The sequence below is a fragment of the Phyllostomus hastatus genome, unplaced genomic scaffold (genome assembly GCF_019186645.2).
Source record: "Phyllostomus hastatus isolate PE091 unplaced genomic scaffold, TTU_PhHast_1.1 phas_scaffold_93, whole genome shotgun sequence".
Taxonomy (NCBI): Eukaryota; Metazoa; Chordata; class Mammalia; order Chiroptera; family Phyllostomidae; genus Phyllostomus; species Phyllostomus hastatus.
The window spans coordinates 18,139,443-18,162,491 of NW_025334042.1; the positions used below are offsets into that span (position 1 = coordinate 18,139,443).

At 38.5% G+C, this 23,049-nt stretch overlaps 1 protein-coding gene and 1 pseudogene across 1 annotated transcript in view; both read right to left on the reverse strand.

Moving 5' to 3' along the window:
• The window catches only part of NCKAP1L (NCK associated protein 1 like), a 42,226-nt gene extending 37,815 nt beyond the window's left edge, over window positions 1-4,411 (reverse strand). Inside the window, exons 1-3 of the mRNA XM_045829786.1 lie at window positions 4,258-4,411; window positions 3,100-3,210; window positions 2,319-2,411 (exon numbers count right to left, since the gene is read on the reverse strand). Of these exons, the coding sequence (XP_045685742.1) occupies window positions 2,319-2,411; window positions 3,100-3,210; window positions 4,258-4,359 (306 nt within the window). The 5' untranslated portion in view covers window positions 4,360-4,411. The remainder of the gene's footprint in view (window positions 1-2,318; window positions 2,412-3,099; window positions 3,211-4,257) is intronic.
• Window positions 4,412-11,399: 6,988 nt separating this feature from the next.
• LOC123812929 lies at window positions 11,400-11,754 on the reverse strand (annotated as a pseudogene).
• Window positions 11,755-23,049: the final 11,295 nt, after the last annotated feature.

Consider the following 23,049-nt stretch of genomic DNA (forward strand, 5'->3'; position numbering starts at 1 on the left):
AAAGACTACATGGTGTATAGATTCTAGTTATATGAACCCCTAGAAAACAAATATCTAATCTGGAAAGTAGATCAGTAGCTGCCTGGGGCCAGGAGTTGGGGAGGCAGGGATTGACTGGGAAAACAAAGGCACAGGGGACATGTGATGCTTAGGACACTTTGTGTAGCAACCAGAAAGTGTCCTAAAATCTCCTTTGCATTCCAACTTTCCTAGTAGGAGACTTTTTCTTATATGCTCCCAGCATTCACTCCACTACCTCCTCCCTGTCTACCTTCTTCCTAGTCACTACTCTCAGTTCCAGGATTAATAACCTCTGACCTGACCCTCCTTCAGACCTTACAGGTTTCCATGTCCCCTCTTCTCTCTTTACTGTGTAATCTTATCAATGGCTTGAACTAGCTCCCTGGGGTAGATGCAGGGCACCCAGGGCAGGGTCCCATTCTGTGGTATGATCTGAAGAAATACTATAATACCAACACAAACTTAGATTGCTCAAATGGCTAAAATTTGTGTTATTTCTTGAATACATTAAAAATATATGTTCATTGCAGAAAATACAAACAAGTATAATTTTAATTTCTTTTTGAAACCACTCAAAATCTCAACAATCAGAAGTTCTAAGCTTCAGTATATGCCTGTTTATCTATGTTAATACATGTTTTAGGAACATCTTACATCTTAAGCTGTACTATAATTTGCTTTTACACTAAAGAACATGTAAAGAACATTTTTCCATGCCAATTAATATAAATATGTGTTATCTTTAACAGATGCATAACATTCATTGATAGACATATACTCTGAACTTTTAACTAAACTTCTATTTATTGGAAATACTCAATTCTCAAGTTGTCACATCAAAACTAATGCAACAGAGTACATTCTTATACATATATCTTTGTGCTTCTATTTCTTAAGACAAATTTTAGAAGTAGAACTACTACATTTAAAAAGTATGTATTTTTAAGACTTTTGAAACACATTATCAATTTGCCTTTCAAAAATATTGTACTAAATAATTTTTAGTTTGTTTACATTTACAAAAATAATATATTCCCATTGTTTAAAGTTCAAATAAAATGTTATTCAAGTAGAACTGCTACCAAACACTGTTAACAATCAGGCAAATCCAAATGAAGGGATAGTCTCAAAAATAACAAGTCTGGACTCTTCAAAAAGGTTAGTGTCATGAAAGACCAAAAAAAAAAAAAGGCTGGGAACTATTCTAGATTAAAGACTAAAGAGACAGGACAAATAAATTCAATGTATGATCCTTGAAACAAGCTAGAGAAATGTTAATATGGGTCATATATTAACTAGTAATATTATAGAAATTTTACATTTCCTGAGTGTGACCATTGTGTTGGAGTTATGTAAAAAAAATATATATTCTTATTCTTAGCATCTGTGTGCTAAAGTATTTAGGGAGAAAAATGTCATGATGTCTGCGAATAACTCAAATGGTTCAGAAAAAAATGAAGATAAGCAAACATGGCAAAATACTAACAATTAAAAAATCCAGGAGAAAAGTAGAACAACATTCATTGTACTACTCTTGGAATATTTGGTATATTTGTAATAGAATATTGGGGAATAGTACTTTAAAATTTTTAACTTAAATAATACAAAAATATATAACTAAATAAATTATTATTTTTATTTTAATGTGTAATATTCCAAAATGTTCCTATGTATATACTAACACTATGTATAGTGTATAAGCTTATGTATCTTTTGAAATAAAAATATAATTGTATCATATAGTATTCTGCAACTTGCTTTCATTTAACAATACAACTTAGATACCTTTTCATATCAGTACATCTTTTTTTTTAAAGCTGGAGGAGGGAGGGAGTCATAAGAGGACTAAATGGTAATGGAAAAAATAGAATAAAGATTATATATTTCATAAGTAAATACAGTATTAAGCAACACAAATGAGTATTTATTAATGGAAGAATAGCCTAAATGTCCCATTCCCTTCCCAAAGGCAGCAGCAAACTCCCATCTACCCCTATTTCCTACTCAAGCTCCAGTTGCCAGCTGCCTCTGCCACCTCCCCCCACAACTTCCAAGGCTGGGTGAGTAAGAAGGATCCAGGTCAGAGTTGCCTCTTTTCACTCAGACTTAGACTCACTCCCCTAACTTTCTCTCAATCCCCTTTACCACCCAAAGATAAGCCATCGCTAGCACCACCACCAAGTGACCCACTCCCCTCCTAAGTAAATAAATAAATACATACATACATACATACATACATAAGGAATAGCCTCAGAAGGACAATGCCCACACTTGCACCTGAGCTAAAGAGAGCTCACCCGAAATTCCATGACATCCACAAACGACTGATAGTAGTTGGTGAGGAATCTAATAATCTCAGCTTTTTCCCGATGCACTGGTCCTAAATGTTGCTGAAATAAACACACACAAAAAAAATAAAATAAAAAATAAGAAGGCAAGTAATCAAAGTAACCCAAGAATGATAGTTACACCTAAAACATTCTTAAAGGCAGTTGAAATACACTGACAGAGGAAGTTGGGAAGTTTCCAGTGCTCTGAGGGTCTTTAAACAGAGGATATTCTCTGTCTGAGAGGTAGGTATGTTTGCATGTGATTCTGACTAGATATAGAATGCTGAATGAGGGGAAATTTCAAGGTCCCTAGATATCAATCAAAGTTGAAAGAAGCAGAATGAGAAGATGGTACAAGTGAGATGGTAAGAAATCTGGTGCTAACATTTCATAAGGGAGAGGTAAGGGATATCCCACCAGATACATAATTCTAAGACAATTAGCAAGGAAATACTGAATGGGAAACAGGAACAACAATAAAATATATGCACCCTGCTGGATTTATAGAGCTATCTTCCTCTACAAAAAAAAAGGGGGGGGAGAGAGGGCCCTCATGAATATTACAATGGAGAAAGGGGCAATTCTTTGCTCCAGCTTATCCTGGGAAAATTCCATCTTTCTCAGAATTCTCAAGCCTATAACAACCTGAAGCCCTGTGATTGAAAACAAAAAGAAGGCTACACCATCTCCTGCCATCCAAGCACAGAATTATTTCAGAGAAAGGGAAGAAAAGAGATTGCATTCTCACCGTGCTGTTGCGGACATCAATGTTGGGAAATTTCTTGTTGATGTACTTAAGAGATGATTCCATGGACTTTTCCAGTAAGAAAGGTGGCTTGGATTTGGGGTCTGAACAAGTCTGCACAAATAAACCACACTATATTTCAAAACTTTCTCCTGCCCCTCATAAACATACCTCTTCCTCATCATTCATTCTCACAAAATGTCTCTTAGGGAAAGGGAATCTGGGAATTCACTACAAAAGCACAAGAATAGGTGAGGAACAAGTTCAAGGACATTAAGCCAATTAGCAGAAGAGCTAAGTAACCTGGGCATCTTGTGTTGCCATGTAAAGTTTAACGTCTGCTTGGCCCCAGCACAAAGAGGAAGCTCTCCCCACCCTTCAGCTGAAGCCGGAAGGAGTGAAAAGAGCAGCTGCTCAGGAGTTAGACTTTGTAGGAGACTCAGTGTCACAATTATGTCCATTATATAAGTAAATCATCTCAAAGCGCTATTAAAGGAAACATAGGGACAGAGAGACCATATTCCTGGTGATTTGTTTTATTTTTTTTTAATGCTCAAAATTTCCCTCCCCACACCCATTATTTTCTCTTCCAGAAACTCCCCATTCCCACCCGTCTTTATCTTTTGCTTCCCTTGCCAACAGCCTCTCTCAATTCCACAGTTCCTATTCAAACACACAACCACCACAGCATGAACTGCCTCAGACTCTACGTATCTCAGAAAGCACCTACCCTTTTTGTTTTAATGTAAATATCACATGTATTTTTTTTCCTTTTTGAGGCGTAGTTTCATGGATGCTTGTGCTGAGACCCAACTTTGGATATTTTCAGAGTGTGGAGGATAAGCAATAACCAATATGACCCAGAATTCTAGACCCCAGACCATTACCCAAGCGACTCGGAACACAATTATTTACCACCCCACCCCTACGCCATACCCAGAAGAAAGCAGACACTCTCAATGGGGTGAGAATCATACCTAGAAAGGGGAAGCTCTGAAAAAAAGCCTCCCTTCCTGCTTCACCTATATAATCCAAGTGACTGAAGGACAGTTAAGACAGCAGGAAAGAGGAGAAAATCCAACCACTGGACCTGCTGGCCTCAGGGTTCCCTGCCCTACTACTGTTAGAATAACTAATACTAATCCAGGTACCCATGCTTACCTTCTTGATGTTATACATACGAATGAGAACCCCCTGACCTCTGTCATTCAGGATGGTGAGCTTTTCTGCTAATTTATGCTGATAGGCAGAAGTCAAAGACATGATGGCCACCGAGAGAGCGAAACATCCACACAGCAATGTCTGATCTCTCCAACACTTTCAGCTTGGGTAGTGACACCCTCTGGGCAGAGGGACCCAGCCTGATTGGTGCACTGGTCTTCCTGTAACCTCTACAATTGGCTCATGGGTAAAAGCAGCCAGTACTTCTCACAGGCCCTCAGAATCCTCCTGTGCTTCCTCTTGCACATTCAGCAGAGGAGACTTCCTCTTTCTAGTCATGCAGCTAAGACTGTGAAATGGGTGAAAGCAGGAGAAAGAGATAGGCTTTGAAAGCTCTTCATAGTCTGGCATCAACCTTTTTGGTCTTACCCCTCCACTAATGTCCTGTATAAAGCTCTATACCAAACAAATGAATATTGACCACCCCACTCCCTTGTACCTTTATACAGGGTCTGGCAGAAGTAAGGTTTGCTTGAGTGTGGTTGGTAGGGTATGTGAATGTCTCACACAAGATGGACAGAAATTTAAACATTTCACCTAAAATTTCATATGCTGTGCTTGAGTGTGATATTGTTATGTTACAGAATTACATACTTATGATTTTGTAATAAAAAGGGGGCATTATTTGTGCCAGACCCTATACTTTTCTACTTTTATACCCCCATCACGAATACCCATGTTACTCTCTCCTGAACCCTAGGCCCACCCATTCTTTAGGGCCTAAATTAAGTTCCAAGTCCTCTTATTTATTCCATCTAATGTCAAATATTATATATAATATATATAACATTGTATTTCTTATTATATTTTTAACTGTATGTATTATCTCCCCCAACTACATCATAAACTCCTTAATGATAAGAATTGTATCTAATACTTCTTTATATCCCTCCAATGCTCTAGTACAGTGATTCTCAAAATGTGGTTACATGACATCACCTGGAAACTTACTAGACTTAGAAATTCTGAGGCTCTACCCAGACTTACTAAATCCAAAACTCTGGGGTAGGGTCCAGCACTGTGGTTTAAAAAGCCCTCCAGACTATTCCAATGCACTCTCGAGTTTGAGAAACACCGCTTTAATACAATGGTTCCTACAGGTACTTACAAAATGGAGTTCAATCCCTATCTCTGGAGACTGAGAATTGGTAGGTCTGCAGTGGGCCTAGAAGTCTGCATTTATAAAAACTGTAGGAGGTTTTAGTACAAATGTTCCATCAGATACATAATGAGAAATGCTGATACCACCTCCTGGACACAGTAGCCACTCAATAAATAAGCTAATTTATTTCTTGAATTATTAAGACTAAAATGGAAAATAGGTCCCATGAAGAAAAACCAAATTAACTGAGATTAACAAGGGGAAATTAATAATAGACTTTAAATTTTAGAAGACAGCGTGAATTTTAGCACTATAATATTCTTACCATTACGTCTGGCTGGTATGGCTCAGTGGATTGAGTTCCAGCCTGGGAACCAGAGGTTCACCGGTTCAGTTCCTGGTTGGGGCACATGTCTGGGTTGCGGGCTGAGTCCCCAGTTGGGGGTGCACAGGAGGCAACCACACATTGATGTTTCTTCTCTCCCTCTCTTTCTCCCTCCCTTCTGTCTAGAAATGAATGAATAAAATCTTTTTAAAAATAAAAAATAAATAAAATATTCTTGTCATTCCAACCAAGCTATAACTGTCTAATTCAAGAAAACCAATTCACTTTCAAGTGTGTTTCAAGGAAGAAGATCCTTGAGAAAATTCTAAATCAAACAGAATTGTCTTCATATTTACCTGCTTTCTAATACCGTTTTCCCACTTTTCAACCATTGTCACTTTCCATATTCAGGTCTCTCACATTATCCCAATATATCCTGGGACTGAGGGTGAGGGGAGCTGATTACATTATTATTTAAGGAACTTAACATATTTGCTCCCAAGAGAATGTATTTTTTAAAGAAAGAAGAAGCTAAGCTGCTATGACTCAGTTGGTTGGAGCATTGTCCCATGCACCAAAAAGTTGCAGGTTCAATATCTGGTAAGGGCACAAGCATAGGTGACAGGTTTGGTCCCAGTTGGGGTGCGTGCAGGAGGCAACCTACCAATGTTTCTCTCATATTCGATGTCTCTCTCCCTCCCCTCCCTTCTTCTTGCTCTCTGGAATCAATAAAGAAACAAGAAGATGGCAATGCTTGACACATGAAATTTCAATCTCCAAGAGAAACTTTGCATTTTTGGAAAATAGAATTTGCCTTCCATATTATTTCCTGGGTGTGTCCCTGGAAACCTGTGGTCATGGTATTAGGAATATTTGCCCTGAAGATTTGAATCACCTGTTGTTATCAAAGAACCCCAACCCAGGTTCTTCTGCAGAGATTTATAGGATTTCTATTTGGTCTTTCACCTTGACAAGGAAGAATAAAGAGCAGGCAGTACATCTAGGAAGCTGAGCAACAGTATAACAGTAGCCTTCTTACAAGTCAGTGTAGTTCTATTGGATCTTTCTCACTTGCATTTATCCTCATCCTGAAATTTCTGTTAAAGACTTTCTATATCAAGACAATCTTATTTTCTACTGTCTCCTAATATGTGCTTCTCAACATAGTGGGAACCATGTTCTCAGTGTACTGTGAATATGCTATGTTCATTTCTGCCTTCCTCACGTATGTATGCTTTCCCTCTTGCTGACCCAAATCCTAATCAATCTTCTAGATCTAGCTCAAATAGACCCAAGTCCAGCCCTGCTGAACAGTCCCTGCAGTACTGGTATAAAGTACATTTTGGTGTAAAGTACATACTTTACATCTAAATTCAAGTCCACCTGTAATTGTTCATTTTGTATTACACTGCCACCCCAGCTAAACTGTAAGATTTCTGGGATGACTTATTTGCCTATAATTGGTGTATGAGAAAAGCCTACATTCTGGCATCAAACAGAATTTTGGGTTCATATGTAGTTGAATACAGTGAGCTAAGCCTTATGATGAGAAGCTAAGAGCCCAGGTTCTGGAGCCAGATAGCCTGAATTCACATCTCAGCTCTATCACCTACCAGCTCAGTTTTACAAACCACTTTCCCTCTCTGTAAAATGGAAATGATATTGCTAGTATTTCCTATTTTCAGGGGTTATTATATGTATTAAATAAGTTACTACATGTAAATTAATAACTTAGCTATTTACTATGAACCAGGTACTTTAAGTGCTTTACATGTATTACCTCAAATAAGAATAATATAATATTCAAACTAATACTAGCTTTGTAACTTTAGGTTATCTATCAGCAGTGAGTCAGTTTCCTAGCCTGCAATATGGTGATCATCCCTCACACAACTGTGGAAGTGATTAAATGATATGGTATATAAAACATGTGGCTCAAGACCTGTACATTGAATTAGGAATGTCAACAGTAAAGTAAAATTTTGATTTCTGAGTATGCATAAGCTTTCTGTGGAATTCTATTTGGCACCCCATAAAAATAAAAAAAGGCCAGGTTTAGGCCCCAGCCAGGAAGTTCAGTTGGTTAGAGCATTGTCTCAATATGCCAAGGTTGTGGATTTGACCTCTGGTCAGGGCACATATAAGAATCAACCAATGAATGCATAAATAAGTGGGGGGAAAAATATGTCTCTCCTTCTATCTCTCTCTCTCTCTCTCTCTCTCTCTCTCTGTCTCAAATTAATAAAATATGGAAGTGGGGAGGGTTGGGTGGGTGGGCTGGATTGGGAGTAAAAGGGAGAAAACTATACTTGAACAATGATTAAAATAAAAAAATAATAAAATAAATAAAAATAATTTTAAAAAAATTAAAAGGCCATTTTTAAAAATGGGATTAATCATGCCAACTGGTAGTCTTTAGGGAAACTTCATTGGAGAGATCATCTGGTAGTTCCTCCTAGAAATGAAAGGAGCCCATCTAAGTGTAGCATAATTACCCTAGAGAAGGGCCTAGTATAGTAACTCTAGCTACAAATCAGTCTCTTGTGGAACTCTTTTAAAGCCACAGTTAGCCAGACCCCATTTGTGAATATTCTAACCCAAGAGTTCTAGAATGGGGCCAAAGGATCTATCACTTTAAAACTACTCAGTGTTTCTCATACACAACTAAGATTGAGAACCACTTCTCCAAGACTTAATTTCAAAAACTTGCAAACCTCTAAGAAACCATAGAACATACAGTGGGAGAATGGGAATTAAATAGACTGAACAGAAAGTTGACTCATATCACTTGATGGAAAAGTACTGTGCTTTCCCTCTCCTCAAACTTCAGCTGTTTGCCTTGTTTTGCCTTGCAGACAATTGTTTTCCTTTTCAAATGAAACTTCCCTTTGGACTCTGGAGAAAAAGGCTTCAAGAATAAGATAGAGCTGAAGATCCTTTAGTGTTAAGGTACATTAAGATCTTTCCAAGGCTACAAAGTATTAAACAAAATGCCCTCCATTATAATATTGGTCTCCCTACTTCAATATTCAACTATTAATAATTAGATGAATGATTCAAAGTTGCCAAATCTTACTACCTATTCTGAAGCATTTTTTGTTTATTGAGACCAGCCTTACCAAATTTCTCACTTTTCTAGGCTGCTGACTAAAATAAAGTTTTGGGATTACCTGAAGACAACATTTAGGTATTGAAGGTCTTTTCCTATTACCTTTAAGAATCTAAAGATAACTATATACAATACTGAATTATACTGTATCTTATTTTTTCTAATATTTTTTTATTTTTTAATTACAGTTGGCATACAATATTATAGTAGTTTCAGGTATACAACCCAATGATTAAATATTATCTTACTTAGTGATCATTCCAATAAATCTAGTACCCACATGACACCATACATAGTTATTGTAGTATTATTTATTGTATTCCCTATGCTGTACTTTACATCTCTGTGAATATTCTGTAACTACCAATTTGTACTTCTTATCCCCTTCACTTTTTCACCTATCTTCTAACTCCCCTTCCATCTGGCAACTGCCAAAATGTTCTCTGTATCTATGAGCCTGTTTCTGTTTTGCTTGTTCATTTATTTTGCTTTTTTTAATTCAATTGTTGATAGGTATGTTATTGTCATTTTATTATTCATATTTTTAATTTTTTCCTTCTTTATAAAGAAGACCCTTATTTAACATTTTTTGTAATACTAGTTTGGTGATAATGAACTCTAGCTTTTTCTTGTCTGGGAAGTTCTTTATCTGTTCTCAATTTTAAATGATAGCTTTGCTGGGTAAAGTAATCTTGGTTGTTAGGTCCTTGTTTTTCATCACTTTGAATATTTCTTGCCAATCCCTTCTGGCCTGAAAAGTTTCTTTTGAGAAATCATCTGACAGTCTTATGGGAACCCCCTTGTAGGTAACTGTTTTCTCTTGCTGTTTTTAAGATTCTCTCTTTGTCTTTAACCTTTGGCATTTTAATTACATTTATTGGTGTGGGCCTTTCCGGGTTCATCTTGTTTGGGATTCTCTGAACTTCCTGGACTTGTATGTCTATTTTCTTCACCAGGTTAGGGAAGTTTCTCATCATTATTTTTCAGATAGATTTTCAATTTCTTGCTCTCTCTCTTTTCTTTCTGGCACCCCCATGATGTGAATGTTGGTACACTTAAAGTTGTCCCAGTGGTCCTTATACTATCCTCATTTTTAAAAATACTTCATTCTTTTTTGCTATTCTGATTGGGTGTTTTCTGATTCCTTATCTTCCAAATCTCTGACTTGACTCTCTGCTTCACTTACTCCAACTGTTGATTCCCTGTAATGTAATCTTCATTTCAGTTAATGTATTTTTCATTTTTGACTGGTTCTTTTTTATCTTCTCTAGTTCTGTGTTTATGTTTCCTATCTTTTTGTTGACAGTCTCATTAAGTTCATCTTCTTTTCCCCTAAGTTCATTGAGCATCCTTATAACCAGTGTTTGAACTCTGCATCTAGTAGATTGCTTGTCTCCATTTTGTTTAGCTCTTTTTCTGGAGTTTTGTTCTGTTATTTCATTTGGGACATGTTTCTTTGCTTCCTCATTTTGGCAGCCTCCCTGTGGTTGTTTCAATGTATTACATAGAGCTTCTACATCTCCCAGGCTTGGTAGAGTGGCCTTATGAAGTAGGTACTCCAGTAGCACAGTCTCTCCAATCATCCAGGCTGGGCACTCCAGGTGTGCCACCCACCTTGTGGGCTATGTACACCCTCCTATTTTAATTGAACCCTGATTACTGTTGGTACATCAACAGGAGGGATTTACCCACAGGTTAAGTGGCTGCAAGGACTCACAACCAATATGGAGAATCAGCTGTACAGGGACCCACCCACAAAGCAAGACTCACTTCAGTAGGGCTCTAGTACCCACTAAGCCTGCCCACTGAGGGTGCCACTTGCAGAGGTGGTGCTTCAATATGATCTGAAGCTATCCACTGGGTGCACTGGATCTGGGGCCTCTGGGAGGTACAGGCCAAGGTCAGCCACCATCTGTGTCCTTCCTGGGGCCACCCAGCATGAACCACAAAGAGATCTGCAAATGGCTTCCACTTGTGTTCAGCTTAGAGATGCCCAGGCGACACCAAGCTGTGAACCAAGGCTGGCTGCTGCTAGTGCCAAGCCTGGGGTCACTTAGTACAAAGTACAGGTCATACCAAGGCCAGATGCTACTTATTTGAGATTTTAGGAAAGTCTGAAGCATGAGCCAAGGCAGGAAAAGCCACTGGAAACAGCTTGCCCACAAGCTGGGAAGGCAAGAGGTCTCAGAGAATCGCCAGCATGGGGCTAAGTGTTAGCTGGGTTGATGGAACCTCAGAAATGGTGCCCACCTGCTGGCTCTGTGGGGGTGTGCTCAGAAAAAGAACAGCCTGGTTGGTGTGGTTCAGTGGGTTAGGCATCATCACGCAAACTGAAAGTTTGCCAGTTCAATTTCCAGTTAAGGAACATGCCTGGGTTGTAGGCCAGGTCCCCAGCTGGGGGCATACAAGAGACAACCAATCAATGTTTCTTACATTTTGATATTTCTCTCTGTCTTCTCCCTCCCTTCTCATCTCTCTAAAAATAAATAAGTAAAATCATTTTTTAGTCCTTTAATTATTTTTATTACTGAAAAAAACTTCATTTTTTATTTAGCTTTCTGATTCTGTGCTTGTGCCTTCAATACTTTCACAAAGATTTTCTGCTCCTCACTAAGGAAAGCATGCTTGATCCTGTTACAGATACACTTAGCACACATGGATCCACTGTTGGCCCTGCTGATTTGTTTTTTTTGTTTTAGACAACCTCATTAGAACTTTAGGTCTCACAGCAGGAACTCCACAAAGTCAGCTTGGGCACACGCCATATGCAGATTTTGATGCTTTCCCAAACTTCTTGGTATGAAGGTAAACAATTCTATTAACAGGGATTCCAGACAGCCTAGTTTTATTAGAGGCTGTATTATAGGACAGTCTCTGACAGTATATCAAACACTGAATCATTGTTAATGCCCAACGACACCATTCCCAAAAGAGTAAATAAATAAGATCTTTAACCAAAAAAAAAAAAAAGGAAAGGAAAGGAACAATGGCCTCTGCCAGCACTTCTGTCTGGAAGAAAGCTACCCCTCCAGCTCTCATCCTGATGCCAGACAATTCAGTAACTGCCTCTATGTCCCTGGTACCCTTCAAACTACCACCCCAGCACTGGAGCTCAGAGAGAGAAAGTCCAAATAAGTTCATGTGCGGTCCTGGGACTCCAGCTGCTATCCATCTCACTCAGCCACAATTCCCACTGGTTTTTACAGCCAGAATTTATGGGGACTTCTCTTCCTGGCACTGGAACCTTGAGCTGGGGCTGGTACCCCTCTCTCCTCAGAGGGGAATTCCACAGTGGAGATATCCCTCCTGATTTTTATCCACCACACATGGGTGTGGGACCAGCCTGTTCCACATCTCTGCCCCTCCTACCAGTCTTGATGTGGCTATTTCTTTATATCCTTAGATGTAGAAGTTCTCTTCATCTAGAATTCAGGCAATTCTGAATGACAGTTCTTCTGTAGTTTAGTTGTAACTCTGATGTGGTTGTGGGCGGATTCACATACCACATTTACTTACTCCACCATCTTGACCAGAAGCCCCACTGTAGCCTTTACTTTCCAGAGGTCCAATTCACTTCATAATGTGTTTATGGCTCTAATACAATCATTAATATGCAATGGAAGCTTTAAAGAATCACACTGGCTTGTGTTCCTAAGAGTCTAAATCCTTGGGCTTAATCACCTAAATGCCCTCAGGAAAACTGACATTTAACAGTCTAGTTCTGTGCCCTTTCTCTATGCCCTAGGCATGACACAAAGCAGAATTGAAATGAGCTATTCTAATCACTCTTCGATCTCTGCTGCTTATGCCAGTCTGCCTTGATTTTTCCCCCCTTATCAGACTATGCTGTCCCTGCTTTGCAGAAATCTCAGCTGTAGCTGTTGCCTAGAAACTTGAAGGGCCTTGAAGTTAATGTTTGCTAGGATAGCTAAAGACAAGGGAAAGTAATCCTCCTACAGGCAGTAAAATGCAGCATATTTGAGATGGTGTGTTCTTAGTTCACTTCTGGGAGTCTTCATATGTTAATGCCTACAACTTTAGAGGCTCAATACTGGCATTCTCAGATAATTATGAACTTGAACATGGTATACTGTTCATTCTTCCAATCCTCTCTCCCCAAAAGTAGCTATGCTGATCTGTCTGACAAGTAGCATTCTCATCCGGCAAAGAACTTAATTTAGATATGCTTGGAGAAGAGGTGGAAGAGGGAAATGCTGAACAGGTAAAGGAACCAGCTGCCCAGCCTTGCTTTCTCCAGCACTCAAGTTTATGATGTTAAACTTCATCTTACCCCAATACTGCAAGCATTCCCAGGAATCCTCCTTGTTTAATACTCTATTTGGGGGAAGTGCTCTACTTAAAACAACCTACAAGACTAAAAAATGGATCCCACACCTACCAAACCTGCCCTAAGCTTCTCTGCAATCCTGTCTCTCTTGATTGAACAGCCAAGGAACATCAAATTCAAAAAAAAAACCAAAGACAAAAAATATGTATAAATGTTCATTTTTTTTGCTCTTCCAAGGCATATAAGTAGTGAGTTTCTCCTATTATCTAACTGGCTAGGCTATTTCTTTAGTTATCCAGGAGTTTCATAAGTAGGACTTGAGATACCATATCTTTTATATCACTCTTGAGAAGAAAAAATAGGCCTATGTCAAGACTACCTCATCTCAAATGTCAATATTTTTTTGCCAACTCAAGGTTTCTGCTACTTAGGATTCATGGAACCAGAAGCCTTAGAAATATGTCCTTATCTCCCAATCCACAGGATGCCAGCCAGCAGGTTACAATATCACCTGGCACTATGGAAGGGGGTCTCAAATCTGTGTACTAGCTAGCCTTTTATGGGACAATATAAAAATGCTTAGTACATGTGTTACTTCTTCCTCTTTCCAGATAACACATATCATTCTCCTTCATTTGTTCTTGTTTTTAAGATTTTATTATTTATTTTTAGAGAGAAGGGAAGGGAAAGAGAAAGAGTGGGAGTGAAATATCAATATGTGGTTGCTTCTCACACCTACTGGGGCCTGCAATCCAGGCATGTGCTCTGACTGGGAACTGAACCAGCAATCCTTTGGTTCAAAGGCCGGCACTCAATCCACTGAGCCACACCAGCCAGGGCACCTTTATTTGTTCTTAAAACATTTGCTCCCAAAATGCTGGTTTGTGAAAGGTAAGATAAATCATCTTATAGAAGCTATTGGAATAGGAAACAGAATACCTTTAAGCTGGACACTCAAAGTGAGATGGCCACTAAGTCAAGTCATAGGCATGGCAGATGCCTAAGCTTCAATTACAAATTTTAAAAGAACTGTATTCATGGGCTCTGAGTACTTCCATTCCTTCTTCTAAGGCTCCACTTAGGACTTTATCAAAGACTTGATTACATAAGGCCCTCAATTCTTATAAGATTCTCAAGGTATAAAAAAACAAATTCTTAAAATGATGAAGGAGAAAGAGTTAGTATACATTCACCATATGAGGCTCCCCAACCAAACAAGCTTGAAGGGCACAGCCAAGAGTTAGAGGAGCCATCAATGGAGTGACCCACCACATACACAGGGGAAAGGAAGGTGCAGAGGAACTATATAAAGCAGGAGCTATCACAAAAATTAGTAAATCCTACTCTGGAATTTAGTAACTATTTTTGATGCAGTAACTTTAATCTCTTAAAATTAGTTATAGACTAATTCTCTAGCTCTGGTTTCCAGCTAACTTTATTCTTTTGGTCATTTTCTACAGTGACTCAAGAGACGTAAAAGATTATAGATGAAAAACATCCTAACAACTCTAAGTCCAATGGAAAAAGTGGAGTAACTTCTTAAATTAATATCATAGTTTTAACATACATTAACAATAGTATTTAACATATGAACATAATTTTAACTATCACTAATGTTATATCCTAAATCTTCAAAGTTTCTTACACAAGCTTTTCTTCTTTAAAAAATAAACTGTATTTTCTATTTTAAGTCTTCCTCCTCCCCAAAAGAATGTAGGAAAAATCCTGATAGCTTTAAATCAGACTTTGGAGAAAGAACTGCCTAAAACCCTATTTGAAATGCTACTAACACACATTAAGGTCAGGACTTCCATAAAAACACTTGCTACCAAAATGACACTACCTCAATGTACTCTTTCTACCCACAGGTCAGAACAACTGATGGAGAAGTGGATTAAAAAGACAACAAACAGAAGATTTATTAAATCTTTTTTAAAACTTTGGAGAAATCTTGATTGTCATGTTTTATGTAACAACTCTTAACACTGTTGCCATCTTAACATGCTTTTATTTATTTAAATAAAGAACATGTTTCCTATGACAAAGTTCATTTCATTTTTTATTCTTCCTTCTTTTCCTGTCCTTATTTGTCAACCACAAGGGGTAGAAGGCTTATTTGCCTATTTCCCTTAGTAGGGGAAATACAGTCATCATGTGGGCTATAATGCTGTTCCTTAATTAGGTTCTTTATCCTCCAATTTTTTCTTCATACCTCAAAGTCATTTACTATATGACCATCAGATTGACTTTGTTTAATCAATTCTCTGTACAAATCTTCCATGCTTAAAGGATATAGTTTCTATGATAAGAGAGTTTGGAACATGGCTCCAAATCTACCTTCTGAACTCTGTAAAAATCAGCTTACTCCCATGCTAAATATGCCTTATTCTTTCTCACTCTGTTCATTATATAATGTCACCCCTTTGCCCTTCAACTATTCAAATACCTCTTCTAGCTTTTTATTAAGTCCCATTCTTAATCCTCACCTCATTTAAACTTCCCTGACGATTATATCACAGTGACTTCTCTCAGTTACATCACAAATCTTCCTGAGGGAAGCCATAACCACATGCTGCTTTGTATTTGCTACCCTACTAGCCTGGTCCTGTGCATCTAATAAATATTCACTTAGTGCTGAAACTGAACTAAGATCCATTTTATAACAGGCCAAAAATTAGTTCCTCTTAAGCTGTAATTTTTTATTGCAGCTAGTTAATTTTAAAATAACTTGTATCCTGGCTGGTGTGGCTCAGCAGATTGAGCGCAGGCCTGGGAACCAAAGGTTTGCAGATTCTATCCTCAGTCAGGGCACATGTCTGGGTTGTGGACTGGGTCCCCAGTTGGGTATGCGAGAGAGGCAACCCATCAATGTTTCTCTTCGCACATCAATGTTTCCCTCTCTCCCTCCCTTCCCTTCTCTCTGCAAATAAATTTTTAAAAATATATTTAAAAATAAAATAGAATAATGACTTGGTTGTTGCTAGTTTACTGATTAGTTCAGGTATATTTAGACTTACAATTAAAAGTAGACATTGTAGCCCTGGCCCATGTAGCTCAGTTAGTTGGAGCATCATCCCATTGTGGATTCAATTCCCAGTCAGGGTACAAACCTCAGTTGCCGGTTCTATCCCCTGTCCAGGAAGCCTATGAGAAGCAACCAGTGGATATTTTTCTCTCACGTCAATGTTTCTCTCTCTCGCCTCCTCCCCACCCCCACTTCCTCTCTCTCTAAAAGCAATGAAAAAAAAAGTCCTCAGGTGAAGATAAAAATAAATAAATAAATAATAAGTAGAAGTTCTTATCAAGTGAGTATTTTCTGCCTTTAGCAGTCTTATCCCTAAGAAGTATTTTCTAGATCCTTTTCAAAGAAACTTTTACTTCAATTAAAACAGAAAACAGAAGGGAGAAAAATGATACTTTTAGTATCTAGCACATTCTAGTATACTTTGTACAAAGGAGGGATAGTGACTTTCTCCCTTAAATTTACATAACATAAACAAGATTTTTTTTTCTCTTGATTAAGGCCTTACACATATTTTGAGGGGTTTTTAATTACACCTTGGTGTATTAACATCAGCTGTAAAAACAAAAGAATGTAAAAACAAATAGCCCCAAAAGATGCAAGGTGTCTTCCCTTATCCTATTTTAGGTACGTGGAATCTGCGCCTAGAAGGCCATGCTATCTCAGCAGGGGGACCACAACTCTTGAGCATGAGAGGGAGAATAATAATTATCCTGGGACAACCAAACAAATCAGGTCAGGGACCCCAGTCTTAAGGGATAAAACATCACTTATTAGGCAGGTGTTTCATTCAACCTACAGCTATCAGATCTACTCAAATCTCACTTTGAGAACTCTTGAGCCCTTAGGGGAAGACACAATAGAAAATAAAACACCACATTTTTTTTATTCCTAACATAACATTTGGTCAAAGCTTCAAGAAAGACCAAACAAATGTATAGAAAAATACTTACTTAAAAAAGCAAAGTTTAAAAATGTCTCAGCCTTCATAGATTTCACAAGTCCTAACTATTCCCCCATGCTCCCATAATAGGTGGCTTATGTCTCCATTTAACCTTCGTTCACTCTGAGTTTTTATTACTAAACTATAAGATGCTTTAAAAGAGGCATGATCTTGATTACATACCGGTCATGTGCCCACAAAATAATCAAAGTTGCTGAATGTAGAGAAACTATACTTTACAGACATGGTGGGGTAAAAAGAGATTTGGTGCTCTGGCTAGTTACACTGAATAAATCAACCTTTCAAAATGCTTGGTAACCAGGTTTACTCATCTTCACAAAAAAAGTCCTATCAAAGCAATTTAAATTATATTTATATAATAGTAAAGACTTTCCAACTATAAAGTTTCTTCTCTAAAATCAGGTTTTAGAATTCTACCCTTACATTCACAGTATAAACTCAAGGGGGAAAATTGCTAAGGCTCATTACTGTTACCCTAGATGAGTACCAAAATATACCCCATCAGTTTCACATCTTTATCCTATTGTTGGTCCATGCTTTATAGCCCTTTTTGCATAGGCTTTCCAAACAGCTGCAGTATAAAAACAGGGAAAGAAAAAACTCAAATACTTTAATCTCTTCTTCCCACATATTCCCCTACAAGTTAGATGATGTCTTACAGTTGCAGCTCCTGACAAAATATACTTGGGCTCTCAAGTCAAATAACCAACTATGTTTGCAGTACTATATTAAGAACTGTAGTGGCCATGGTCCATCATGAGGGAATAATGTTGACAACTATACTATAAGACAATGGTTCTCAAACTTTACTGGATATCAAAATCACTTGGAGGGCTTGTTAAAACACAAACTGTAAGCATCTCACCCCTGAGTTTTGGATTCAGTAGGTCTGTAGTGAAGCCCAAGAATTTTCTTTTTCTCAAGTTCCCAAGTGATGCAGATGCTGCTGGTCTGGGGACCATACTTTGAGAACCAGCCCTGGCTGGTGTACCTCAGTGGACTGAGTGCTGGCCTGTGAACCAAAGGGTTGCCAGTTCGATTCACAGTCAGAGCACATGCCTGGGTTGTGGGTTAGGTCCCCAGTAGGGGGCATTTGAGAGGCAACCACATATTAATGTTTCTCCCCCTCTCTTTCTCCTTACCTTCCCCTCTCTCTGAAAATAAGTAAATAAAATCTTTAAGGAAAAAAAAAGAGAACCACCAGTATGACACACAGTTTAAGTGCTGGGAGGGAAGGAAGACAGAAGGAGGTGACAAGAAAATGTAAAACTAGTCCTTTACACAATTTTTAGTAGGTAAGATTTTCTTAGCACAATTCTGCCAATCTACCACCTTTTCAACAACTTAAATTTTCAGAAGTTTCCATTTCCTTGCCTATCTGTTCATTAAGCATTGTCAAAATGATAATAACAATGGTTTACAAACTTTGACTTACAATTTATATATTAGATGCCAGCACCAGAAACACTGTGAGGGGTTATTTGTTACTGAGCCCTGGGGAAAGGAACTGCCTAGAAGGCAAGGAAAAACATATAGAACTGATTTCTCAAATACCCTGGTAAGTATTAGAAGCAATGTGGATTACACAAATATATAACATTTACGTATTAGGACACAGAGTGAATTTAAACTACAGAAAAAACTACTAGTTTTTCCATTCACCTTGTATCTTCCTGTACTTCTAGAGGTGGATGTTGGCTATTCTTGACACACTCCTATTAAGAACTCTTTTATAAACATAAATTTATTTCCATTGGGAATATAATGGAAATATCATAGAGGGAGAACCTCTCCCTGCTACTTTGCCTAAAAAATGGTAACCAGCCCCAACTTTTCACCCTCCTCTAAAGCAATACTTCCCAATCTATTCTCATCAACAAAAGCATCTATTTTGTCCCCCTATAGATCTCATTTTGAAATATTTTGCAACTTCAGTTATTGAATAATTTTTCTATTTTTAATTATACTCTTAACTACCAATCAGAAACCACAATTAGATGATAGAGCCAGGACTTGGCTGACAACATTCAAACCAGAAACAAATAAATTTAATATTTCACTCTTCTGATGGGTTAAAGTTCAAGTTTTAGTGAGCTTTCTAAAAGACCAAAAGTCTCTAAAGAATCTCAAAGACTACTGAAATTCTTTCAATTCTAAAAGCTGAGAAAACTGATTTGCTAACAATGTTTTTTCCAATCACTACGGTAGAGATCTGTCATTTTACTCATTAGTCCAGAGTCTTTGTTTTTAACTAGTAATTATTAATTCTGAAATACAATGTTAGAATTATCACCAGACAGAACCACCACAGATGAGGTTCAGTTTAGGGTATTAATCCCAGCTAGCTCCTAGAATGACCCTGTGTAAATGCCTTGTCTCTCATTGCTTTTTCCTTTTCAAATATAATAAAACTGGCTTTATAAAAAAAAAGTCTGAAAGAAAGCTCAGCAAGGATCTCAGATAAAGCAGGAACCTCCTTTGTTGGAAGAAATAAAGCATTTTAGAATACAAAGAATAAACGTGTGGTGCATTTTTATTTTAAAATCTCCACTGAAACACAGTTTGAGTTTTTATTTTTATTTTTTGAAAGTTGGTGGGCTTGTTTACTGTTGCTATATAGAATGGCTTTATCAGTTGAGGATCCTCTCACCCTAACAAGGCATTACTGAATACAGTGGAGTCTGACTTTAGATTCTGATTTGGTACCCACTCCCCATCCTCTCAAGCACTTAGCTCTTTCTTCCTGAGAAATTTCGATCTGCAGGTGTCTAAATGAAAAGTACTTATAGGTCACAGTAACAGTGTCAACATTTTCACCAGAGTACTGCAATTTAAAAGCCTAAAACAAAATCACATTTTGCTTCAAGTCACACTGGCCCCACCAATCTGCATGAATGATGTGCTAAATTCAGAGGTTTAGGATTTCGTAAGGATTACTTTAGGATATTCCTAACACTCTAAAACTGATTTGCCAAAACAGCCGCTTTTTCTAAAATGCTTTGTGCTAAACCTGAATTGAAGCTTTTATTCTTAGCAATTATCTTTCAAGAACCACTTTAACAGCTTGCTGCTGCTTCACAGGAATCATCTTGGGCACCCAGGTGAAAGAACAGCTTTTGTAAATGCAAAGCAGTGCCTAGGTCAGTGGCCCTCAGCTCTTACTGCACATTAGAATCATCTGGGTAGCTTTTTAAAAATAGCTATGCTCAGCCCTTTCTGATTAATTGCTACGTGATGGAAAATTGGCATAGTATGTCTTTAAAGCACTCCAGTTGATTCTAATGCACAGGCAAGAACCATCAGTCTAACAAGAATGGTTTAAGCCCAGCTTCATTAACACATTTCTTTTTAAGATCTTAGTATGAATCAAAGGCTGTGGAGCACACTCTGTTCAGTCCAAGGACTGATTTAAAAATTGTTTACAAATTATTAATGTAAAAATTAAAAGTCTCCTATCTTCCCCTCATGATACTTTTCACTGAAGCTCCATTCAGTTCTTGCTTTCAGGATGGATTCTCCAAAGTCACATTTAGGTTCTATTAACCAAGGAAAAGTTCCAAAATCCAGTATTTCAGCACCCAGACTGATCTCACATACTGAATGATCACCTATACCTCGGACAGTACAAAAATTTTTGTCATATCGCAATTCTACTTCTTAGCTTTGAAAAATAACATCACCAGATCTATCTGTAGTATCAACACCATCCTTTTTTTTTTCTTTTTGTCTAATCTTCAAAGGTCACACGTCCCTTTTCTCCCTAAAGCCTTCCCCAGTCACTTTGGGCCCCACTGATTTCTTTCTAACATGAATTTATAGTCTGGACCACTTCTTTGGCATTTCTTGTATTTCCAATTAACCTTCCATCCACGTGGGGCCTGTTTGCCTAACCACTTTAGGGACAACTACTACTTACACTTTTTTTTGGTATCCGTTCCCATAGCAAAGGCTCACAATAATAAATGTTTAGGTTTTCAATATCAAGTTATAACTTTCTGACCCTCTTTACCTCTCCAACTCTTTTCGTTGAGTGCTCCCCTCAACTCTATAACTCCCTTTAATTCAAGTAGGGCATCCGTTCTGCTAAGCATTCTCAAGAGCTATTAATGGCTTTCGAAATTTTGAGATTCTACATGTGCTCAATGTAACCAACTAGAACCCTGTCCTTGGTGATTGCTGTTTTGCTTGGTTTGGCGGGTCTGCCTGCTTATCTCCTTTACAATTTTCCTCTAAAGCTCAATTACCTTACAATCTGGACACTTTCCACAAAAAAGGCTCCCTCCCAGCCAGTGCCCCACTTCTAACTGCCCCCTTCCCTCCTGGAGTGCCCATTTCCAAGCCCCTCGTTCTCTTTTCTAAAATGGCCGCCACAAAGCACAGGGCAGGCCGCGCGAGTTCCACCCGCGCAAGGCCTCAGTCGTTCTTGGGGCCAAAGGATGGGCTGAAAGAGAATGGGTCTGAAAGGAGGGGAGTGGCCTGGAGAATCCGAAGGGCGGGAAAAGCGAAGGCTCCGGAGGCCCAGGCCCTCGCCTCCAGCCCACGCAGCCCAGACTCCATCACAGGAAGTGGGGGCCCGGGGGGCCCCCTAACGCCCCTCACCCCCTAACGTCAGGGGCCGGGAGCCGGAAGTGAGCGTTGCTAGGGCGCCGCAGTGGGCTGGAGGCGACTGAGTGGAGAGCGTGTTTTGACTCAGGTGGGAAAGACTGCCTGGTCCTGGCTTGCGGTATCCAAACAACTCCCCTTTAGGGTGCTGGGGTACCTTCGCCAACTGTTATCCTCCCTTTCAAGCCCATAGCCTTCTGCCGGGTGGGTTCTCACCGCGCTGTTGCGGCTACTGACGGTTCCGGAGCTTCGACCCCTCGAGGCTCCTTCCCAGCCCCTTTGCCTGCAGGTTAACCACCCTCCACCTCTTCTCCGGTTTAGTTCCATAGCTTAAATCTACTCTGAGTGTTCTTTTTAAAGAGAGAAAAACTATTTTACTGGGGCCCTCAGCCCTGTTGAATTTAACCAGTTGCTTCAGACTACATTCAGCTCCCAAATCAAAATGGTGTGTGTAATTTGTCCGTTTCACCGAGTACTAGGGAAAGGATAAAGATCACCTGTTAACAGTTTGATGTGGAAAAGACTTAAAGGGACAACACTGACTGATGAGGCTATGGATCCCAGTGCCTTTTATCTACTCCACTTAGTCTTTTTGCCCCCAAAGGAGACAGTGGTATCCTACAAGTTGCTGAATCTTAGCGCTGATCATTCCTTTAAATGCCTTAAAATCAAAGAACATTGCATTTGATTCTTCCTTCCAAACCTCTTTTATTCTTATTGAAAAAAGTATAAAGTGACTATGTATAAGTAAAAAACAAGCCGAAAGGAAGGTCAGATTTCTTAGTCCAGATATTAAATATGTATATATATGACAGTTTCAATAATGATTGTAATTAACAAATGGGTTCTGCAGCAAATTACTAAACTAGGGTTCCAGCTGGTCACTTGTATTTTCTATCATGGATTCCAAGGCTGCTTATGTCATAGAATGGGGGGAAGGGGTGTGGAATTGTATGAGAGGCCAAAGGAGAGCTTGCTCTAGAGAGAGACAATAACTGTAAATCTAGTCAATTTTCAGAAGTTTCTTATGGGGAGGGTTTTGTATAAATTTAGGGTTTTTTTCTATAATGATAGGTTTATTTAATCATAGTACTCAATAGGGGGAAATCTCCAATAGAAGAAAATTGAAACTACAAAACCATTTCTTGTCTTTTAATCTTCCACATTTTTGTTACAGAACTGTTCTTTTATGATTCTATTATCCATAAATTGGGCAGCTCTTAAGTCCTAATGTTCAGAAGTTTTTCCTAGATGTCTAGAGAGAATGTCTGTTAACTGGAGAAATTAAATAACCAAGTCTATCCATCTTAGCATAGGAGA